This window comes from Corvus kubaryi, unplaced genomic scaffold, assembly GCF_017639235.1.
Source record: "Corvus kubaryi isolate FWS band 111438036 unplaced genomic scaffold, C.kubaryi_AGA036_p1.0 37392, whole genome shotgun sequence".
Taxonomy (NCBI): Eukaryota; Metazoa; Chordata; class Aves; order Passeriformes; family Corvidae; genus Corvus; species Corvus kubaryi.
In genome coordinates, this window is record NW_024581131.1 from 3,633,342 (window position 1) to 3,656,629 (window position 23,288).

The window sequence follows — 23,288 nt, forward strand, 5'->3', positions numbered from 1 at the left end:
AGTTTACATGTGCAGTAATTCATTTCAGGAGTTTTGCCAAGTATGGAGTGAGTATATGCTAACACTGACTTTGGGCTTACAGACATGGAATGACTGTAAACTAGTCTTTCACAAAGCAGATTGAAAATGCCGATATTTATCAGAAGTGAAATCGATTTACCCATAGGTTTCTAATAGTGAAATAAATGTGAAATAATGTATGATAGTTTTTTCTTTAAAAAAAAACCCAACAAAACACCGCCACCAGTTTCTATTTAAAGCTGCTCCAGGCTAAGCCCCCTTTATTCATCTCTGCTTTTCAAGGGTCTCTCCCAGCAGTAGTCACCCACAAAAATCAAAGCCAGTGAGGCTGGCTCAAGCTGTGAGTGGTGTGTGCTTAGCTGGCTGACAGGAGCCTTGCTCTGTGCAACTGTGATTTCTGAACAGAAGACCCTCTCATTTTACAGTCCCTTCCCCTTACTCCTATGAGATGAAAACAAACTCATCCAGAACAGGAAACATTCATTTTCCAACTCTTCTTCAGAGAGCAAACTCTCACTCTTTATTGACAGCCAAGTTAGTTGAAATGATCAACACAATGTTAAACACAAGCTCACTTGAAACACAAAATCTGAACGCACACTTCCCATTATGGTACCTGTATGACCCTTCTGACCTGATTTTTTTTAAAGAAAGCTCTAACTGGAATTATGATTTACTGTTAAAAGAAACCAAAAAAACAAAAAAAAAAAAACCCCAACCTGCAGTCAAAGTTAACCAAGTGTACAAACCCCTCACAAAAGCAAGAAAGAAACTGGTGCATACACAAAATACATCAAGCAAATAAAGTGGAACCATATGGAAATAAGCCAGGCACATTCTCAGAAATCCAGGAATTCCTCTGAGGAAGGCAAGGGGAGCACCCAGCTACACCACACACTGCATGAACCCGAGGCAGGTAACTGTGGCAGCCCCTGAGGCAGCTGCAGGCTCATCTGGCAGGGAAGAGAACAGGCACCAATGCCATCTGGTAGGTGCCTGACTCCCATTCCCAGTCTTGCTGCGGGAGCAGGGGGTATTCCTGATGGCACAGATCCTTCTATTTCCAATGGCAGAATCTAAACCCCAGAAGATTGAAAGTTTTCTTTTTTAGAAATAGTTCTGTATTGGCTTTTCCACAAGCAACTCTGGATGAAAGCCTGCCACTCACTGTCTCCTGGAACTTCACTTCCTCTAGTGAAGTAACCAACCCTCCACACACAAGTTTTTTTGCAATCAAGATGAAATAGTGTGCAGACTGCATCTCTCAAAAGGCTGAAAGTTGTACTAAGTCCTATTTTGATGAAAAGCATTATTTTGCAATACTTCAAGTGCTACAAGGCTACATAAAAAGATTATAAAACAGTACTTTTGCATCACTTTACAACAAAATTATCAATTTTAATTAAATTTAGTTCCAATAAATGCATTACTTTATTTAAATGACATTTGTGAAAACTGAATATTGACCAGACAATGTGGCCTTCTGCTTAAAATGTGAGTCAGACAATGAAGAGGGTCAAAACTAGAAGCTTAAAAAGAAACTTGTTCATAGATGTATTAAAGACAGGAAGAGTGCTAGTACAAAGCATAGTTCTGTAAATTAGATATAAAATCCAAGGGATTTTGTGAATCTTGATATTCACTGGCTGAATATGTAAAAAGACTTCTTTCTTAACAGCATCCATCTAAAAACACATAAATCTTCAGCTTTTAAAAATATTATTTTAATAAGTCCTCTCACTTTCCAAAATGTCAGAATTAATTATGGAATTACCAAAGCTGACCTCGACTTCAGTAAAATCTTTTGATAGTGTTTCTCACAATGTTCTCCTGGAGAAATGGGCTGCTCATGGCTTGGACATGTGCACTGTTCACCGAGCAAAAAACTAGCTGGATGATCAGGCCAGAGAGTGGTGGAAAACAGAGTTAAATCCAGCTGGTGGCCAACCCCAAGTGCTGTTCCCCAGGCATCAGTGATGACCCAGTACTGTTTAAGCTCTTTACCAGAGATCTGGATGAGGGGATGGAGGGCACCCTCAGTCAGTCTGCAGGCACACCAGCCTGGGTGGGAGTGTTGATCTGCTGGAGGGCAGGAAGGCTCTGCAGAGGGATCTGGACAGGCCGGATCCATGGGCTGAGGCCGATGGTGTGAGGTCCAACAGGGCCAAGTGACTGGTTCTGTCCTTGGGTCACAACCACCCCAGGCAGTGCTACGGGCTGGGGCAGAGGGGCTGGGAAGCTGCCCAGGGGAAAAGGAGCTGGGGGTGCTGGTGACAGCAGCTGAACATGAGCCAGCAGTGCCCAGGTGGCCAACAGGGCCAAGGGCATCCTGGCCTGGATCAGCAATCGTGTGGCCAGCAGCACCAGGGCAGGGATTGTCCCCCTGTACTCAGCACTGGTGAGGCCACACCTCGAGTGCTGTGTCCAGTTCTGGACCCCTCACAACAAGAAAGACCTTGAGGGGCTGGAGCGAGTCCAGAGAAGGGAAATGAAGCTGGGGAAGGGCCTGGAGCACAAGTCCTGTGAGGAGCAGCTGAGGGAGCTGGGGGTGTTTGGCCTGGAGAAAAGGAGGCTCAGGGGAGATCTTATCACTCTCTACAGCTGCCTGAAAGGAAGCCAGGTGAGGATGGGTTTCTTTTCCCAAGTAACAAGGGATAGGACAAGAAGAAATGGCCTCAAGTTGCTCCAGGAGACATTTTGATTTGATATTAGGAAACATTTCTTCACAGAAAGGGTTGTCCAGCACCAAAACAAGATGTCCAGGGAAGTGGTGGAGTCACCATCCCTGGAGGCATTTAAAAGCCATGTAGATGTGGCACTTTTGGGACATGGTTGAGGGGTGGATTTGGCAGTGCTAGGCTAATGGTCGGAGAGTTGGATCTTCTGGGTCTTTTACAACTTAAATGACTGATTCTAATTCCACTGTCCTGAGGTTTGTTGGAATATCATAACTGATGTCTACGGTGACATTGCACAAACAGGTACGGGCAATTTAGAAATACTGTGCTTGTAGTTTAGCAGCAAGCTCATTTAAGAGTTTGTCTGTTAGTCAGCATTTTTAACCATAAATTCACTACTTAAAAACATATCCCTCCCATTTTAAGACTTGGCTTTGTTAATGTATTTCAGTCAGGCAAAACCTGTCCATATAATTTAAGAGGGGCGAAAAACCAAAGGGTACCATAGCAAACACTTCTAAAGCAACAGTAAAGGTAAATGTCATTTACAGGAAAGTAGAACAAGTATAGGCTTAGATACTTCCCAGGAATGGTTTCTCACGTTTGCAAACAAAGAAACAAAAAATTTTATACACCATAATTTAATACTTAGGGGCTCATATCCCTAAACAATTAAGTTATAGACTCAGAAAATAAATTCAGCAATTTTCATCTTGGAAATCTGTGAGCTTCATTTCAAGATAAATACTGGTTTGTTTTGATTTATGTTCTACAGTTCAAAACTCATCTCCAAAGGAATAAGAAAGAACTGCCACCAGTTCCAGGTCAGATACCTGCCAGATGGAGACTGGCTCAGTATAGCTGACCTTTTAGACAGGAGTTTGCTATTTTTAAGGGCCTGTGAAATTTAAGAGGCACTTTAATATACAGTTATTAGAGTATAAAATGTTCCCAGAGTTTTCCCAAGTTGTTTTCTATGCTTGCTGAGACCACAAAAACCGGTCACACCTTTCCAACATGGACTGAATCAGCGCTCTGAAATTAAAGCAAAGGGGAAAAAAAAAAAAAAGGTTAAACAGTAAAAAAGCTAACAACAGAAAGAAAACTGAGTTTTGGTTTGCTTTTTAAAGAAAAATTTGTGAAAAACATGATTGCATTTTCAAAGTAACATCCTGACATCACCGTTCACGCCACTGGAAGAAACAGGAGAGATCAGAGTCTGTACAAGTCTCAGCAGGACAGATCTCTTTCAGAGAATCTCCCTCACGTACATCTTTAATGTATGATTTCCTGTTTACTCATTGTTAATTTTAAAATGCCTATACTGCAAAACACATAGTTCTTAAATAATAGGAAAGCTTTCAGCTGAATCTAAAACCCAAGGCAAAAACGTGAAGCACTTTATCTTCTTGTTAACTGAAAAGGAAGTTTAAAGCACCAAGGAGATCCAAAAAGAATAGTGTGGATCTTCTGCTGACACCTCTCTTACCTCTGCCTTTTCTCAGCAATTCTCAGTATCTCACAGACACCAGTAAATCTCTCAGACAATTCTAGTGTCAAGTCACACTCCTGCAAGAGAGGCAAAGCATGATTTGGGCCAATGGCCTTGGCCAGCAATAAGGCGACATTTTCCACAGTGATGCAGTCTGGGCAGCTGGGGCCTCCATTGCTGACAGCATTCCCATTCTGTGGGCCCTGGTGGTGGAAAGCTGGGCTGTGATTCTGTGCAAGATGCAGAAGAAATTTCCATTCTTCTATGGTCTCTGGGATGAAACCTAGAAGGAAAATTTGTAAAACAAATTATTTTAAGCCTGCTTTTTAAACTGTATCTGTAGTTAAAAGGGAAGCTAGCTGTTCTGTTTTACTCTGAAGATTCTAGGAAACCAAGCATTATCAACAAGCAAATCGTGCACACAAATGTACTGCCCTGACTGACCCAGTGTAAAGATTTAGTGGTGAACACATGTAGCTTCACAATAGTTCAGTATTCAAGGCTTTGGATTAAGTCAAGAGATAAACTTTTGTCCACCTCAGGGCTGGAGTGAATTTTCTTCTAAGTTCTGCCTTGTGGTACAATGCTTTGCTCACCCTAACTTTGAGTGTATGCACACGTAGTGGGGGACTTTTGTGCTGTGCAGGGAGGCTTCCTACTCCTCTGTCTACAACACTAAGTTTAGCTTCTACTCCCAGCTGATAAACAAATCAAGATTCTTCAACTTTTAAGCATTTTCTAGCACAACTGATTTCACAAAGCACAGCATGAAGATGCAGGAGTATAATGCCTATCTATGTGTTTCAAATATGCTGTACTACACACAGCTAGGGCTACAAAAACACTTCAAAAAATAAAAGTTCAACCCAGCTTTGGGCAAATCACTATATAAGAGCAGTTCCTACATTACAGAAGTATGTTTACACAGCTTAAGAACTACTAACCATCTTCTCCATTCAACAGGCTCAAATCATCCAAATGAACAATATTAGTAAAGGCTTCTCTTCTTCTATCCAGCTCCAGACAGAGAAAAAGATATCCAGGCCAAAATCTTGAATAAGAAAGTAAAGATTTCCAGGAATCAAATACTCAGTTCAAACCAAAGTCAAGAACAATTACATGCTCATATAAGTATCAGTGAAGACAAAAGCAACTAAATTTAATGAATGTCAGAAATAGAGCAAGGACATGAGGAATACCTCCCATTTGGTACGTTAAACTGGACATTCTATATTCATCCTCAAAAAAGGAGAGGTTTTTAAATAAACCCTGTCCAAACAAGAAGCAGATATAAATGAAAATGACCTATCTTCTCAGGGTCAGAATACCCACTAACCAAGTATCAAGAATTACCAAGTTTTCTCCTTACCCATGTGATTTACAGATGTCAGCCATCTTCTCCTTCATAACAAAATCAGCTGGGAGTTTAATCAAGAGCAGAATGAGCTGGCTGTAGCCCCAAGTAAACAAATGCGATCGTGGCCTAGAAGATGAGAAATTCAGTTTTAAAGCATTATTGATTTTCTTCAGAACATTATGGCAGATTTATGTAATGAGAGGAGGAAAAATGAATGAAACACCATGTGCAGTCTCAGTAGAGCAGCCACTCTGGAAGGCATTACAGATAAAAGTTATTCAATCCTTTGGTTGTTTCTGCTGGACTGTGCAAAATGCACCAAGGAGTCAGTGATCCAAACTGTCACACAAAATCTAACCCAAAAGCAGACCTGTTAAGTCTTTCTGCTGCACTCAGGACCTCGGGTGAAACCCACTTTACCTGGGATTTCCTTCCTCATCCACAGTGTTTGCCCGTTGTGGAGCGTCATGAGAAACTGCCAAGCACAACCAGTCCAACCGCACAGACTCCGGCTGCAGAAGAGACCTAAGGAGAAATGGCCTGGAAAACAAAGTAGACATTAAAAAAAAAAAAATCCTAAACCCTACCAGTCTTAAACATACCAGATATGGAGCAGCAGAGATTGTGTGTGGACAAATCAACAACAACAACAACAACAACAAAAAGGGGGGGGGGGGGGGATGTAAAATTAAATGTGGAAAAGCCTAAAATTATTTGTCTCCAGAAATTGAGGCAAAAATCAAGTTTGCAGGCTGTGTTCCCCCAGATTTGGTTTGGGGTTTTGTTTGGTTTGCTTGGGGTTTTTTTTTAATGCCATCTAACCCTCGTACACTGAACTGCAGACACAGGAACAAAAAAAGTCAATTCCATTAAAAGTATTATTTAGGAAAACCCTTTTAAAACTAGAATCTAACCTAAAAAAACCTCCAGTCTAAGACCAACAAAAACTGGCAGAATTACTTGGAACCTAATGCTAAAGAACACCAAGCAGACAGATACAGAAACACTAAAAAATGTCCCCAAAAGCCAAAACAAAAAAAGGAAAACACTCCACACAGCTATATGATGAAAAGAGCAGACAGATGAAAAGGATTCTACACTCCCCTTACCTTTTATCCTCTGGCTTTGATTTCACCAGACTATCTAAATACGCTAAGAAGTGAGCCGGATCATTCCTGCAAAGCTGTTTAATATCAGAAGGCAAAATAGAGGGGTGGAATTTGATCAAGGGCCGAAGAGCTGTTTCCCCAAATTTTTCATAAAGCCTAGAGAAAGAGAGAGAATAAAAAATATTTTCAGTACCAAACAGCAAAAAAATTTTTTTCAAGATCTCTTGCAAGTTCAAGATAGTACTGGAAGGTGATCTCTCTAAGAGATTCCAGAAATCTTCATGACATGGTAAGTGAAGCAACTCCTGCCAGGAAGTTAACAATGCTGACGAGAAAAAGAGGATTTGGGTACAAACCTTTGAGCATGTGCCAGCAACAGTGGGCTGTCATCCCATGGCCCCAGGTCATGCAGCAGCTTCAGTATTTTCAACATATCTTCACTTTCCATTGCTAAAGCCACTGGACTGTGACAGGTTAGTTCTGAAAAAAAACCAGTGAACACTTGATATGGGCAAGTTTTTTTCCTTAACACACCCTGCCTGTCCTTTTGTCCTCTGCTCAACAACAGCTATCACTGTTCCCATGGAAGTTCAACACCCACCTCAATCCTGATGAAATGCAGGTACTAACCTACAGGCACAAGTGCAGTCCAACTAAGGACAAACTGGGAATGCATATACTACTGTCACTTTGAGGGCTCTCAGAATCCAAACACAGCGAAGAGATTCCCAGAAACACAAACACCAGGCACCAATCCTCAAAGCAAGACTCTGTTGTTTAACTGCTCTCTGTTGGAGCAGAAGCCATGCTAAGGCTTTAATTCACTCTTAAAAGAAATACATAAGGCAGAAGCTGAGTGCAGAGCACAGAAAAGTTCTGTTTTCCAATATCATCACAAAGCTTTGGTTCAATAAAGCTAAAGAGGCATAAAAAAAGATCAAAAAGTATTTCTGTGGAACAGGGAAGCATGAAGTGATCACAAGCCACTCATATCTATGGAACCAGCTACTCCATTCAGTTTTGTTTCATATTAACCACATTCCTTTACAAGTTGAATCTTCCAGTGCAAATGCTGAAGCCCCTCCCTTCCCTTTGGCCTTCTTTCTACAGACTTGTGGTTCTAATTATGATGCTTTTGCTCTTAGAAGCACATATGGTTGTAAAGAGGCTGGGATCACTACAGTGGTCAATCAACAAGGTCCACGCAAACAGGTTCGAAGTTGCAAACGGGGGAGAGATCAATCTCTCCAAGGAGCCAGTAGCTCTTTTTTTTTAAGAAATCACAGGTTATTCTGAGTTGAAAGGGACCCACAAGGATCATCAAGTCCGTGAATGGTCCATACAGGGCTTGAACCCACAATGCTGGCACTATTAGCACTATGTTCTAACCAACTGAGCTAAGTTCTTCCTAAGGGAAGTATAGGGGGGAAAACCAAACAACCCAAAACCAGAACAAAAACTCCCACACACCAAGCATCCTCCCCTTGCCACACTACACTGGCAGAAGGGAAATCTGCACACACAGTTTTGAGTGTCTTCAAGGTTTTTTCGTCCTTTTCCCCCAGAGACTCTTATTTTCGGTTTAAGAAGTAATACAACGTTCAATATTTACCTTTCAATCCTGCAATGTACGTTTCCCACACATTAGGGCTGGTGGCACACGTGGTTATAATACACTGCTTTACTCTCTTTAAATCCAAAAGGAAGAAGTAGCTTTGCATAAACCTACAAGCCAAGGTCCCTGAAGCTGCTGGTGGCAGACTCCCCTCAGAGCTCTCCTCAGCCTCACCACTCCCACAAGAAAAGACACACAGCTCAAAGCACAGAGTTGTGAGCTCCACGAGATCCTTCAGAACATCCGGTTCGATGACACACAGAGGAGACACCTGAAAGCTGCAGCCCGGAGGCCCCCTCCAATCAGTACCATTTTCACACACGGTTTTGCTTGCACAGGTTTCATCAGTATTTTCCTTTTCAATGCAGTCTTCCAAAACACCACTCTGTTCCTTGTCTACTGCGTCTCTGCCAGCTGGAGCCACTTGCAGGTTTTCCTCCAGGACCGCCCTCTGTTCTTCAGCACACAGAGTCTTGCTTTTCTTAACAGCCAAAGCAGAATGCTCCTTGCTGCTGAATTTTTCTTCTAGATAGACAAGCCATTCCTGTAAGACCCTTCTCATACACTGAGGTTCTAATAAAACCAGGGGATCCTGGAGCTTGGCTCTGCAGCATTAAAAAGAAGTTTGCTAAGTTTAACAGTTTTAAGATGCCACAAGTGAAGTTTCAAATCTGCTTTGTGTAACTATAGTCCTACACTTGACTTAGAGTCATTTGCTGGCTTTTTTGTGATTTTGAGTGCATCAAACAGAATTTAGGCTACTTCACACTGTCTACATTTGTCCTCAGTACATTTTGAGCTCCCCGGGATTTCTTTCAGAACGAATTTTTGTTTGCGATTTTGATTTTAACTGTGCTTCTAATTAAGCCAAAGGGATACGGCTGGAGGAGCTTTTAGTGGGTTTTGCTTGGTTTTAAAAAGGGGAAACAAATAATCCACCAAATGAGATCCTCTCAGGTTATGTTAATAGACATTTACAGCATCACTCTTACATACACATAATGAATGAAAAAAAATTTAAAAACGCAGTAACTTTCTGCCAATGTACCTATACAGTAAAAAGCTTCTCTGCTTACATAGCTTCTGCTGTTGCAGCCTTGAGATCTCTCAGACAGTCCTCCTCAGGAAGCTGGCAGTTCTGGGGTTCTGACCTAGAAAAATACAATTATTTGAGTCTTATCTGAAGTATTAACTTCAATAACTTAAGTGAGGATTTCCTGACAAATTTCCTCAACAACACTAATTCCTTTATTAAATACAAAGCTTTCATTCATAAGAAGGAACAGCTCAGCAGAAATTACGGATAAATCTGGCATGAAGGGCAACAGATAATACTATTTTTGTGGCCTTCTATAATGGCTCTACTCCAGCTACAGTAAATTTCGGCAGGTACTGAACAAAAAAAAAAGCACCATGCTACTGTATGAAAGCTAGTCCAAAATGGTAAATTAGCACTGGAATATGAAATTACTTAGCTTTGTGTTCATTGCTTTATCAGTGCTAAGAAAGGAGTTGGGAGAACCAGTGAAACCCACCACAGGAATGAAGGCAGCTGGAAAAACCTAATGCCAAGTTCCTCATTCTGCTTGAATGAGTTTCTCCTTAGGTTGCTATCCTCGGGACATCCAGAAAATACAATTGCTAAGAAAATGTGATTTGGCACTCACTCTTTTTCTTCCTGGGGAGATGCTACGGGATTAACAGTTAACTCTGAGAGCTGCTCATCATCCTTTGCTTCATGCTTCCCTCTAGATTCAGGACTTATGTGAAGTGTGCCAATCTTCTCCGTGGTTTTGCGTACAAAGCTGGAAACGCTGGGAATCACAAATTCAAAGGTTTAAAATCAAAAGTTCAAAAGCGATCAAACCAAGCACTTTTTCACTCAAACCGTCATTTCAGAGACTTTATAATCTGAAGAACTCTTAAGAAAAGGATGAGAGCAGTGATGACCGACAGGAGCAAAACTTAGAACCTGCTCAAAATTCATACTTCAGTCATGGTCCATACTTTGAGCACAGAATAGAAACCTGATGTATTGAACACCCCTGCTGGAGAAACAGGATCACATACTAACATTAGACACAGATCTTGACACATATTGTATGCAAGTAAGTGCAGATTGGCTACACTGTATTTTAAAGCTTTTAAACATAAAGCATCTTTAGGAAATTATGTCCCTCCTGGTGGTAAGAAACCACTTTACAATGTTTCAAATTAATTCTTCAGATTACAAAGCTGACCAAAAATGTCCTTTTCACTCAGCAGTCGCTATTCCTTCAGGTATTTTACTGAAGAGGAAGCTCAATGAACATACCAGAACTCAATTATTTCTACCACTGCCACGAAGAGAACTATGTCAACAAGATTTGAACACAAAAATACGCTTTCTGCTCCAGAACTAAAAGAAAACAAACCCCAAAACCCCAACCCAGCATCTTTTACTATAACAAGGTATAGCAGAAGTTGAAAGGTGGCTGCAGAAAGCAGAAAGGATTCAAATTTAGCAAAACAATTGGACTTTAATGTATAGAAGAATTAAAGCTGAACTTTTAAAAACTAACTGTAAATATGATAGTATTTTATTCAATGATTACTTGCATGCAGTGAATACTTGAAAACTTAGCTTTCAATATTAGCAGAAACACTTATTACTAGTAAAATCCTAAAGGCTGCTTACAGTTTAGAAAGAACTCAAAATGTTGCATGTAGTTTTGATGTTTATTCTGAGATCCTCACACTGCTGATAGCAGCTACAATTCTTTGTTGGAGGTCACGATTTACATACTGAAGTGATTAAAGGAAGGCTATACAATTTTTCAGACCACTGCCGGGCCAGAGACATTTTAGCTAAGTAATTAACATACAGCACTTCCATAAAAACCTTAAGTTATATATATAACACTATCTCCTTTATATTTGTACACCCACCTGCTCACCCCCCACTTTTTTTTAAACAAGTTTTAAAATACCAATGTGATTTATACAAAAAAATGGACACAGATCTAATTGCACCAGGTATAGGCTACCATTATTCCACAAATGTTTGTGAAATTGCTTTGATTCACTGAAAAGTTCATGTGGGGATAGGACAGACCACTTTGCAAGTATGTTTTAGCAATATCTATCTGCTTTGAATATTTTAATGTTTGTCCCCAAGCAACATAGGCAGCCTTCCCTCTAAGCTCCAGAAAGGCAAAATCCCCAAATAATATTCAGTAAGTTTCCTTTGAAAACGAACCACAACCACAGTTTACAGGACAACAGTAAACATTCTTAGACATTTAACAATTATTAACTGTTTAAAAATGGAGGTTGAAGTCTTGGCTCCACTGAAGTTACCAGCAGCTCTTTGTATCTTCACTGGAGCCAAAATAAAGATTTAAACTGCCTGGCAAACCTGACTGCATTTCTGGTTCTATGTTTGCAGAACAGAATATGAACTAAACCACACAATGCTACAAATTCTGGGAACAGAAGAGGAAAGATGTAATGGATGAATGAACCTGCTGCATGTTTTACCTTTCTTTGACAGCTTGGAGAGAGACGAGAGGAGATGGGGAACGGAATGACAAAGGAATACTGAATGGGAGAAATGTCTCATTCCGGTCAGCCTCAACCACCACAGATGCATGAGATACGTTCTCTGACAAATGGAATTGAAATAAAAAGGTCATGAAACAGTGGCCTGGCAAAAAAATGGAATAGTGAAATGAACTGCAAGTCACTAATTCATTAATGGATAACCTGCCCAACACATTTTCCTTTTTAAGGCTCAAGAATGCATGGAGCCAGGTTTCAAGGGCCGTTTTACTACTGACTTTGAACCTAGTAAGTCTGCTTTATTAATAATGCTTTGGCTCTGTAGCAAGGCAAATAATGATCAACAACAGTATGAAAATGACCTTTTAAAAGTAGACTTACAGTCCATTTAGGGGAAAAAAATCTTGATTTAATCCACTGAGTTATTTATACATCTAGGAAAATTAAGTATTGTAGCATATATCAATTCACATGTGAACAGAGAGACACAAGCCATGATTAGGGTATAAATCACCCTCTCATTTGAATGGACTTAGATTTTTAAGTGAACCCACAGCTCTCTGGCATTTGATAAGAATCACAGGAAATACAGAGTCATGGAACATTTCCTTTTCTCTCCTATATCCCTAACAGTATCTACAATGTGTTTTGCTTAATCATTTCCTGGTACAGACACACACTGTATCTTTAAGTGATGGCAACAAGAAAAAAGGGATCATTTTAAGCTAGGATGACACTGCACTTTGCAACAGTCAGCAGTAACCACAGCGTTAAGAGGAAAAGATCCTGCGCTGTTACAGAAAATCTACTATCAGAATCCCTCTTGACAGTGCCTAAAGGTCACAACTGACCTTACAAATGGTTGTAAATAAGGCTGCTTTTGTTCATTATGCAGACTAGAAACCTAAAAATTCATTACATCTTATGTCATTGTGAGCAGGGAAACACTAAGTCCATTTCTTTCAAATACCAAATCAAGTACTCGTGCTTCAAATAAGCATCTGGAACTTCTCTACTTGGAAACAAACAGCAAATTTGTTATCTCTTGTGGAACACACAGAACTTGTCTATCTTCTGACATTCAAAAATTAAGTCACCTGAATTCTGATTTTTAATGTTGGAAATTATACACTTCCAAGTCTCCTCACTTGTTTTTATGGTGATGTAGGTAAAGAGGTACATGTACACCTAAGTGCTACCAACAGCACATACCTTAGTCAGCAGGACCTCTCTACTGACAAGTAGGGGAGTAAATACCAATTTCTGCACTCTCCCTCCCCAATGTGGTGTTCTCCAAAGCATCCAAAGTCTCTCCACCCTCAACTGGCACCTACTCCTTGCAAAAACTAAGTAGTAGTCTTATTGGAAAGCCTCTCTACCATACCTAGAACTAAGCCAGCTCCTCATCATCCCAGGTTTCTGCATCCACTCCCAGACCCAACAAGAGCAGAGAACAAGATCCATTACAGTCTCAATCTATCTTAAGTCCAGTGACAGACATTTGTTAGGAAATAAAAAAGCCCCCTGGATGGGCTAAATGTTAGTTATTAACAATTCTAGCACCCCTACACTAATGTTTACATGTGTAAGAGATGAGCCCCTGTACAAAGGAAACCCTGCAAGAAAGTTAAGAACATTTATCAGAATCCTTCTGCTTTCCCTGAAGAAATAGAAGACAGAATCCAGATTAAGAAGTTCTTCTTTGAAAAAAAAATGACAAAAGGATATTGGCAGCAAATAAATCTTGTTCAAAGTTCAGTTAACACTGGCATAGACAGCTGAAGGAATCTTAGCATTAATGTTGGATTACAAGTGGAGGGAGGGAAACTGGAGTGGAGCCCTGGCTTGATAAAAGCCCTCAGAACCTTTTGTTCTGTTTCTCTGGGTTTTGTTTGCTTTTAAGCCTGGATTTCTGTGGAGCCAGCTTTTCACACCAATGTTTCAGGAAGGATTTTGACTGGAAGGTGGGGTGACTCTTTCATTGATCAAATTACAGGTATTAATAATTCATAACTCGATGGTGGAAAATAAGAGCACAGAGCCAACCCAGTTGAATTCTTGTAGAAAAAACAAACACATTCAACAAACATATTTTCATTAAGAAACATTACCAAGTTCCAGCTGCTCATCTTCGTGGTGTGCAGGAAATTCTTTAAGTCTCTCATCTTCTGAGAACGTTTGACTGTGGAGGGAACATGAGTCTTCATCTGACTGACTGCCCCTTCGACTGATAACGCGGTATATTCCAGAGTCTAAGACACTGAAGCTCTCCTGTCAGACCAACAAGAGGAGTTAGACATTGTGGGAGCTGTACTTCCTTTGTTAAACTTTCTGCAATGAATGCAACCAACTCTACCCACACTAATAACCTCACAGCATCTCATAATTCACTGCCTGGAAATCTCTTGTCTACCACATCAAGATGGTACTTACACTACTTGGCTTTTTAAACTTTCCTTTTAAACATTTTTAAAGTGAAAGCAGGAGCTGATATTGTATTAACTATAAAATATTTCCCCTTTCTTGAAAAGCAGCTGTATGTTTATTAGAAATATGCTTTGATTTTTTTCCTTAGAGCTTTCTGCATAAGCTTCTTAGAGTGAGACCATTTTCTAAATAGGGCTAAGATAGTTCTGAGCACTCATTCATTCTCATCACATAAAACTAGAGTTATAATCAAGACTTTTTTTACTGAAGCATGGTAAGACACTAAAGTAAGCTGTGGAAAAAGCCATCTTCGTATCAATCTTTGTCCACACCTCAGACATTAGCTCTAAAATAACAAGGGAAAGAGGCAGAGGTCAGAGCTTACAGAATGCAAGTAGTGGTGTTTCATACCTCTTCACCCCACCTAGTTTTAGAGTGCAGCATTATGAGCTGTAGTAGACAGGGTAGAAATGAAAGCCTCATCTTCCAAGTGAGCAACGAGGTGACTTTAAGCCATGAAGACAAAACCTGTAGATAACATTTTTGGCACTACCAATACACGTACATGAGATGAAATACTGCTCCTTCTACTGCTGCATGCAGAATCTAGAGGTTCCAACTTTGAAATCAGATCTTCCAGTTGCACAGTGAGATCTTGCTGGGTTGAAGCATCCAGCTGAGACTTCAAGTGCTCCAGCTTGTCTAGAGGCAAATTTTTTCTTGCCTAAAAGCAGCCAGGGAAACAGAAGCACTATTATTTCTAATGCATGGGTGAAAAGCAAAAGATACCATATATGCAGGATGATTTTCATCCTTAAAGTATAATGCTTAGATGACTTTTTAAAAACACCAACAAAATGAATCTCAGTAACCATGAAACTTAATGGAAGGAGAAGACAGGAAAGACAGTGAAGTTACATTGCACATTTACAGAGAGGTATTTACTTACTCTGCAAGAAATAACTGAATTTTGGAAGAGACAAGAGACCCTGGCAGCAAGGGTCCAGAACCCTCTTCTCATCAGACGCTCTATGCAGCGATCGACCAGCAGCAGGGAGAGGTGCACAACTTTCCCATTTGTATGCAGACAGAACAGCTCACTCTTGTGAACTGCGATATCCTGAATATCTGCAAAACCAGATGCACAGCAATACCTGAAGGACTGAAGTTGTTAATCAACATTCCTTTCTGTCCCTGAAAGATGGTGAAAACATACTCCCACCTGACTGCAAATGGGTGCAAAGCACAAGCATGGGGAAAACAAACACTGAGGAGTGCTGACCAAGCATCTAACCACTATAAAACACAGTGTCAAAATTTTCCAGAGTTGCATGTCCAGAAAACATTCCAAAAATACACTAAATTACCAAAAAGTTTCCTTTTGCTCTGAGGGGAGATGAAAAATTAAAGCCTGTTAAAGATGACCAATACCTAATGGTTTGCTTTGAAACAGAAGGAAAATAGTGACTGGTAGAAAACCAGCTTTGGCCTTCCAGCAGTTTTCAAATGCAATAGTTATGCTGCATGCAAACACTTCACAACAAACATATCACAAACTTAACACCAAAATGGGGAGAAGGGGAAAGACTGACTGACAGTAACTACTGTAGGATTCTGCTTATAATGATACACACATAACAGTTTATGAGGGTTCATTCATCTGCCAAATAAATATTCCCTGGATGCAATTTAGACAGGTTTTAGGAAAAAAACCCAGGTTTAAAGCTTTCAGCAGACAGATTATTCTTCACAGAATACCTGATAATGAGCCTAAGTAAAGAGAAAAGAGGAAAGGACACTGCAGATTAATCACCTGTATTTTAACTACTGTATTTTATGCGTCACTCTACAGCACATGTTGTTTCTCAAGAAATGTGTTTTCAGATCTGTGGAAGGAAGGGCTGGCTGGAGGAGGCAGGGAGATGGTTAATATTCAAGGATATACCTGACATATGACAAGGGAATTTTTTGATAAATGTTCTGCAGTCCAGCTGCAGAAATTGAGCTTGAAAAGGCTCCATGTAAGACAAGGACTTCAGGAACGAAGTGTAACATGACAGTGTTACAAAGCAAAGTTTAAGAAACTTTAGTTTACCTTTCACTTCACTCCAGAGTAAGACTTGAACGCTCTGGGGAAGAAAAATATAAATGCCTCTTTCTGTCCAGGTCACCACACAGTGCTCACTGCAAGCAGAGCAAATGTTAATGGAGCAACAGTCAATTGTGGTAAAATATAGGTAAAATTTTTTAAAAATTGTAAAATATGCATGGATGGCATTGGCTTAAGTATAGCAAGTGAGACGTGGGACAGGTGTTTAGCATGATACTTGGGAAATTCTGACAGAAAAAAGCTGAACTTGGTAATATAAATGTGAAGAATATATACTTTTTAAGCCTATTTTATTAACAGGAAGCTATGCTGTCAAATACTCACGTCAAATACAGCAGCTTGGGGAAAGATAAAGATTGTGGAGAGCAGCTGGAACCAGTATAATGAGGATCCTGCCTGCAAAATAAAATTATTATCAATTACAAGCATAACTACAATAACATCACTTTCTAGAATTGTTAATCCTGTAAATACACGGCTGGCTTAAATAAATAGAGTCATGACAGCAGCATCCATTGTGCTCACACAGACACAGCTGCAGAATCAAGGTTTTGGCATTTTTGATAATTGCTGGCTATACCTCTTAGAGGAGACTGTATTAAGATGACAACTAGGATTAACATTTGACTGCAGCAGGAGTTTATTTAGTCTTCTCAGCATTAATGCAGTTCTTCCCAGCTCATCTGGAAGTCCAAAAAAAACAAGTTTATCACTGATAACACGTTTCTACCTGAGAGTAACAACAGGGAGAGGTGGTGACGAGAGCAGCTGCTTGAACTGATGTGTGCTTTGCACTTCCCCATCAAAGTTCACCTCCCACATCCTCGAGCCAGGTCGAGCACAGTATATTAATGGCTGCTGATTCCCACTGTTTTTTCCAACAGGGAAGAAACATGCTCCAAATTCTCCATCTCTCTCTTTATTTCCAATTTTCCAGAACTTCTCTCTAGCAGGGAAAAAAAAAATGTACTTGTTAAGTAAGGCAGCATTAATAAAGACTCTAATTAATTTTATGTTTTTCTTTAAGAATAAAAAATACTCAATCCCAGCTGCTGAATTGGTTTTGGTGCTTAAGAAAAAAAATCTGTAATGAATATTATAAAGCCTGCACAAAGTTTATACAAGACAGGGTGCAGAAATATTCATTAGTTGAAATGAACATTCAGATCAAAGGGGTTTTTTTCAGCAGAACCAGTTGTTCAACCTGGTGATGGGAAGGTGTGAACATTCCCAGAAATCATTTCCAATCCCAAGAAAAATAAGACCGTGATTATGAATAGTCAGCATGAATTTGTGAAAGGGAAATCATGTTAATAGCACTCTACAACAGAATGACTGGCTGGGTAGTTGAGGGGACAACAGTGGACGTTGTTTATCCTGAGTTCAGTAAAATTTTTGACACTACCTCTGCCAACATCTTCAGAAACAGACTGAGAGAGCATGGGCTAGGTAAAGAGACATTGATGTCATTTCAGAAACTGCGTGTGACCCTGTGAAGTCCAGTACCTCAGAAATAAAATAGAACTTGCCTCTCAGTATCACATAAATAAGTGCGGGTAAGTGAAGATATGAGCAGTCTTCCATCCAAGTAATCAAGCTGAACCACCCGAGAATCTACAGTGGTTATGATCTGGACAGGAAACATCACAAAAGTAGCAGCAGCCTACAGTTAAAAAAGAAAAAAAGAAAGAAAGCATGCTGGTCTCCAGTTCAAAGTAAAGACAGTTTCATTATGTTAAAATTGCAAAATTCAGAAAAGACTCATGTATGCTATGAATACACAGCGTAAGACAGGGCAGTTCCTTTCCTCTCTGTTTTTACAAAGCAAGGCTTCAATGCTCAGAAGCACAGAGGTATAAATCCTCCTTTCCCAAAACCATTACTGAAGATTTAAGAAAAAAAAATCATATCCCTGTAGCATCCTGATATTTTTTTATAAAGGGTGTTTTTCTGTAAGATTAAGAGAGGTTTTATTCCTACTATTCCAATCTTTGTGCTTTTGTTTCCAATTCTCCCCACAGGTACTTGGCACTAGCAGTTTTATGGAAACACACCTGAGAGATTAATCGATACAAAAACCAACTTCTATTGGAATTAGGTTGTTCACATAAGCTCACCTTGTCTGTTACCCTGCCACAAATTATCCAAATACTATTTATCATACCAGTGTCTCAGTTTGCATGGGTGGATGAACAGTCTCAGACAGACTTATGAATAAGAAAACTCCTGGGAACTGCATTTAAATTTGCTGTCAGTCACTATTTTTGCCAGCTTAAGAGTTGTTTTCCCTTCTTAGGAATATGACAAAGTGCACTATCTGAGAAATCCAACAGTCCTGTTCCTTTAACAGGCATGAGCAAACACACATTTCATGGGCCTTGCCCTTCTCTCCTCCCTCTTTTCCCACAGCTGACTTTTCCCCCCCTTCTTTCTTTAAATGTAATAATGGTCTTGCTACTTTTAAGTACATTTTCCACCAAAATCTCCCATGAGGGCTAGAAAGGACCTGGAACAACACAACTATTTCCAAGTTCTGCTCCTTTTTACAGATTAAAAGGAAAAAGAAAGGACCCAGTAGTGATAAAACCTAAAGAACACTCAAGGGCTAGAAATCAGGCTGCTATCACTAACAGGTGTGTCCTTTGCACAAAATACAACAGATGTAGGCTCAATGACCACCTACAATTTATTTTATCTAATCCAGATGTTTAAGAATGAGAGCATTCAGACAATGCCAAGCAAAATCAGACTCTGGGACTGCTCTGTCAGACCAACAGCTGAACTGAGGACTAAAACAAACAGCTGAACCTGGGGCTGGAATCTAAGGAATCCAATAGGGTCAGAAACACCAAGACCCTTAACTTAGACACTTTTAAATTCCAAGAAGCAGCAGATTGATCAGTTTTTAATTCTGAACATTTGAAAGCATTTTCATGTTGCATTACTAGGATAGATAGAAGAAGGATGGGGGAAGTTCATGGGTCAGGATTTCTCTTGTCTCAAGAGACTGGTTCTTCATCCCAGTAGTCAAAGCTACCAGAACTTCATCAGCTGCCAACTGCTATACTCTTCCACTTTACTAAAACAAAGAGACTCCACACACTGCCCCCTGTGAATTCAGCTCAAAGTACGCAACATTTTACCTTCCCTTGTTTCGATGTGTTAATCTTGATGGCTGATACTTTTCCCACATGATCTCCTACAAAAACTCGAAGGGCAGCTGTATCCCAGCACAGAGCTGTGACTTTTCTGCCCTTATGCTCAGAGGAAACATAAATCCGTTCTGGCTTCCCACGACGTTCCTGATTCAGCTCCCAGACTACAACAAGGCCTTGGCTACAACAAGTTAAAAAGAGAATAGAGTTTGAAAATAAGTCTTATAATGTTTTATCAGTTGATAAAGATGCATTTTGCCAAAGAAAGAGGAGACCCAGGAGAAGCAGAACACCTCAGAGCTGGTTCTGTTTGAGGCTGCATGCTTTCAAGAAGCACCACACAATTCTGGAGAAGAGTGTTCTTTTTTGCACTACAGTGCACAAGCAGCTTTGTAAGGCTACTCTTACATTTATTGCAAATGCCAGTGAAGATGTGGAAAAATATTTAAATGGATTTTAAGAAACATAAGTGGAAGTAACTACCAATCTCACTCTACCATGTTAATGAAAATTCTTCTTTTGATGCTGAAAGGTCTCAGAAAGACATTCATCAACCTCATTTCACAGCATGAGCTCTGCCATAGACGTTCTGTTGCAGAAATAATACTTAATCTAGAACAATTATTCCAGAAAAAAAGAAGTTAAGCAAACTGTCTGTGCAAAGAATTATCCTGTAGCGGCTTCTACCACTTAATCTGGTAGGTTAACTCTCCAAGTTCCCAGCAGCTGTCCAAGTCTGAAACTTAGAAGCTTCTTAAAAATATTTATCCAGTGCTCAAGTTTGTGAGTACACCACTCACCTGGTGGCAACAGCAACATAGTCTTCATCATGCAAGCAACAAGCCACCCGGGAAATGGCACCTTCCTGAAAGCAAGCACAGGAGTAAGAGCAGGTAAAAGTTGTTCCTGTACTGCCTCTACCACTGTGCAGCTTTTATCTTTAAGATATAAACCAAATTCATGTCAATGCATGCTACACTCTGTTGTGATGTGGTTGGTTTTTACTGTTTCTTTGGGTTTTATTTGCAAACACTGAGCTTACTCCAAGATGCAGCTGACAGCAACACAACATCAAGAGCAAGGACTGCCGTGCACTCTCTGATTTGGAACACGCAGAAATCAGTCTCCTGTCCTCACACCTTTGGAAGTTGTTTTGCCAGAATTAAGTGAGATGCCCCCTACCTTAAAACTGGCTGCATTCATGCTACACTGGAAGCAGCAGTGGCTCCCAGGAAACAGCACCTGGCTGTACAAATAACAATCTGTTTCATGGTCTCTTCCAGCAAAAGCAAGTCAGCCTATCTTTTCTCCCCTTATCCAGGTATGTCACAGTTTGGACATTCAAACACTGGGAGTTATCTGCTTGTGAGTTGCTCTGGTTTCATATTCAAAATTCTCTTCTAATTCTTAAATATTCAGGTGACTGCGTTGCTGCTGTTAAAACTAAGAATTTGAAAAACAAAGGTCTAACGCTCTGAAATAATTTTTTTCACACCTTATGAAATCAATTATACCACACACTCTGAGAATACACTTCAGAACCATAAACTATTTTAAACACAGCAGCCCAAAACCTCACCTTCTTTGGACAATTCAATAAGTTGAAGATGCCTGTTGACTCTTAATAAACATTAACGTGAAATAGTGTCTCTTTCCCAGCCCCATTTTCAGAAACTTTAATTTAGCATTCTTTACCCTTACCTTGTGAGTGAGAAAAAGTCTTTGCTTCCAACCATCCTTCTGGATAAGGTTCAGTCCTCCTCCTGAGCTGCCTAGAGCCAGCCATCTCTTCGACACATCTATACACGTGCACTGAAGGAATAAACACCATAATGCATAACCTGGTAAGTTCTGATCACAGCATTTTTTTCTTGCATTATTATGTGGGGGTTTTTTTAAAGGATTCATTGTTTGCCAGCTGTGTGTATCTGAACTGAACCACTGGCAGTGAAGGTTATTAAAGAGCACACTTTACAACTGGAGCAAACAGTGTAAGCAGTGCCAAGCCGTGTTATGTACCCACAGCTGCATTAAAGAAACACACAGAGTAACAGGGTCCTTTATCTTCACTCTTTCTTCCCAGAGTACTCTCCCCCATAAGACAGCATGCACACCCTCAAAATGAATTAGATTAATCCTACGGCTTAATCAAATAATTAACCAAATGGAGCCATTACTTGAATTTAAAAAAATTTAAAAATCAAAAGAAGCCAAACACCATAAACTCACCTTAAGACGACTGGAATCCAGCCTGAGTGCAGAAAGCAATGGATCCAAGCACTCCAGCTCTGCCAAGACATGGTTGTAAGAGTCTGGAATTACTGGCACAGAGGCCATGGATGCACACGACTAGTGCTGCTCACTCATGGGTACGTTACAGCTTCAGATTTTGGCTGTACCTGCCCAAAATAAAGATCTTGATTAGTTTACTTTTTAGTATTATAGCAGGTTTTCTGTGCTTAAAGAAACAATGCTTTCCTACTCAAAAAGCATCAGGTTTCAGTTTGCCAAGAAGAGGCCCAAGGGATGCAAAATTAGACCTTTGCTTCATTTATGAGAAGCTTTTGTTCATTTCGGAAAACTTAAACTACCAAATATCCCACCCGGAAATACTTAAAACTGTAGTTATATTTATATCTATCTGTGAAACATGTTACATCTACCTATGGAAAAACTCTTATTTTATAGAAAAATGTGCTTTTCCCCACAGCATGCACCCTTGATTTGAAACTAATCTTCTCAAGGAAAACATTTAGCATTGTCACTTTTACCTACATAACATTCTCCCCCAAAACTAAGTTTAAGGACTACAATCCTCAAGTTATGCCAAATTTAGAATTAGCTGCAACTATGCATTTTGATACAACTATAAGCACTATCATCTCCACAGTACCTCTTTTCCAGCATACAAGAGAAAACACAGAGTGAAAACCAAGTATTAAATAACCGTCGAAATCACAACCTCATGTTTTTCCTTAAGCAGCACATACTTTAAAATAATTTCTTGTTGAGTTTAAAGTTTAAACCTGTACATTGCTTAACAAAAACCCAAACCTATCACACTGCACAGTCAAGTCCCGGAATTTCTAAGTAACCTTTAGTATGCGATCACATAAATTAAGGAACTCTCTCCCAGAAAAGCCGCCAAGTGGAAATTTACACTTCCCCAAAAAAGTGAGCACTCACTCTCACCAGGCACTTGGAAAAGGGAAGAGGCACATTTAGCCAGCGAAACTGAAAGTTGCTTCTTCAAAATTCTCAAAACGTCTTAAAAACCGTAATGGCCACATCTACCCTCCCCACTCTCTGCCCCATCCCGCTGCGGCCCTGAGCTGCCGGCTGGGGCTGAACCGTACACGGAGGAAGGAGGAGCACCGCGAAGGGCAGCAGAAACCCCCCCAAACCAGCTCAGACACCGCAGGCAGGGCAGGGGGCGAGAGCCGAGCCCCGATGGGGCACAGCCGCCAGCCTGGGGCGGCCACACGGCCAGGAAACACCGCCCGCTCCCGGTCCCGGTCGCTCACCTCTCTCTCTCTCTCCCTCCCGGTGCCGCTCACGCGCCCGCCTCCAAACAGCGCGGTCACGTGGCCCGCGCGGGGGCGGGGCGGGGGCGCGCGCCCGCTCCGCATCTCGCGCCGCCCGTGCGGGAGGAGGAGGAGGAGGAAGAGGAGGAAGCGGAGGAAGCCGCGTCACGCGCGCGCACCCTCCCGCCCGCCCCTGCCCCCCGGGCCACGTGACGCCGTGACGCGCGCGGCGCCCCCTCCCTCCCGGCGCGCGGGCCGGG

The 23,288-nt window shown here is 40.7% G+C and overlaps 1 protein-coding gene across 1 annotated transcript; it reads right to left on the reverse strand.

The window, feature by feature from the left end:
• Nucleotides 1-500: 500 nt before the first annotated feature.
• On the reverse strand, nt 501-23,162 carry HPS5 (HPS5 biogenesis of lysosomal organelles complex 2 subunit 2). Its single transcript, XM_042038864.1, has 23 exons — nt 23,029-23,162; nt 21,734-21,903; nt 21,206-21,316; nt 20,305-20,369; nt 19,493-19,685; nt 17,879-18,012; nt 17,080-17,295; nt 16,674-16,745; nt 16,335-16,423; nt 15,189-15,367; nt 14,805-14,963; nt 13,924-14,083; nt 11,792-11,915; nt 9,940-10,086; nt 9,349-9,423; nt 8,270-8,877; nt 7,014-7,137; nt 6,658-6,813; nt 5,969-6,088; nt 5,561-5,674; nt 5,136-5,242; nt 4,189-4,474; nt 501-3,734 (listed from the first exon to the last, which is right to left on the reverse strand). The coding sequence occupies exons 2-23, from the start codon at nt 21,839-21,841 to the stop codon at nt 3,674-3,676; spliced, it is 3,408 nt and encodes a 1,135-aa protein (XP_041894798.1). The 5' UTR covers nt 21,842-21,903; nt 23,029-23,162; the 3' UTR covers nt 501-3,673.
• Nucleotides 23,163-23,288: the final 126 nt, after the last annotated feature.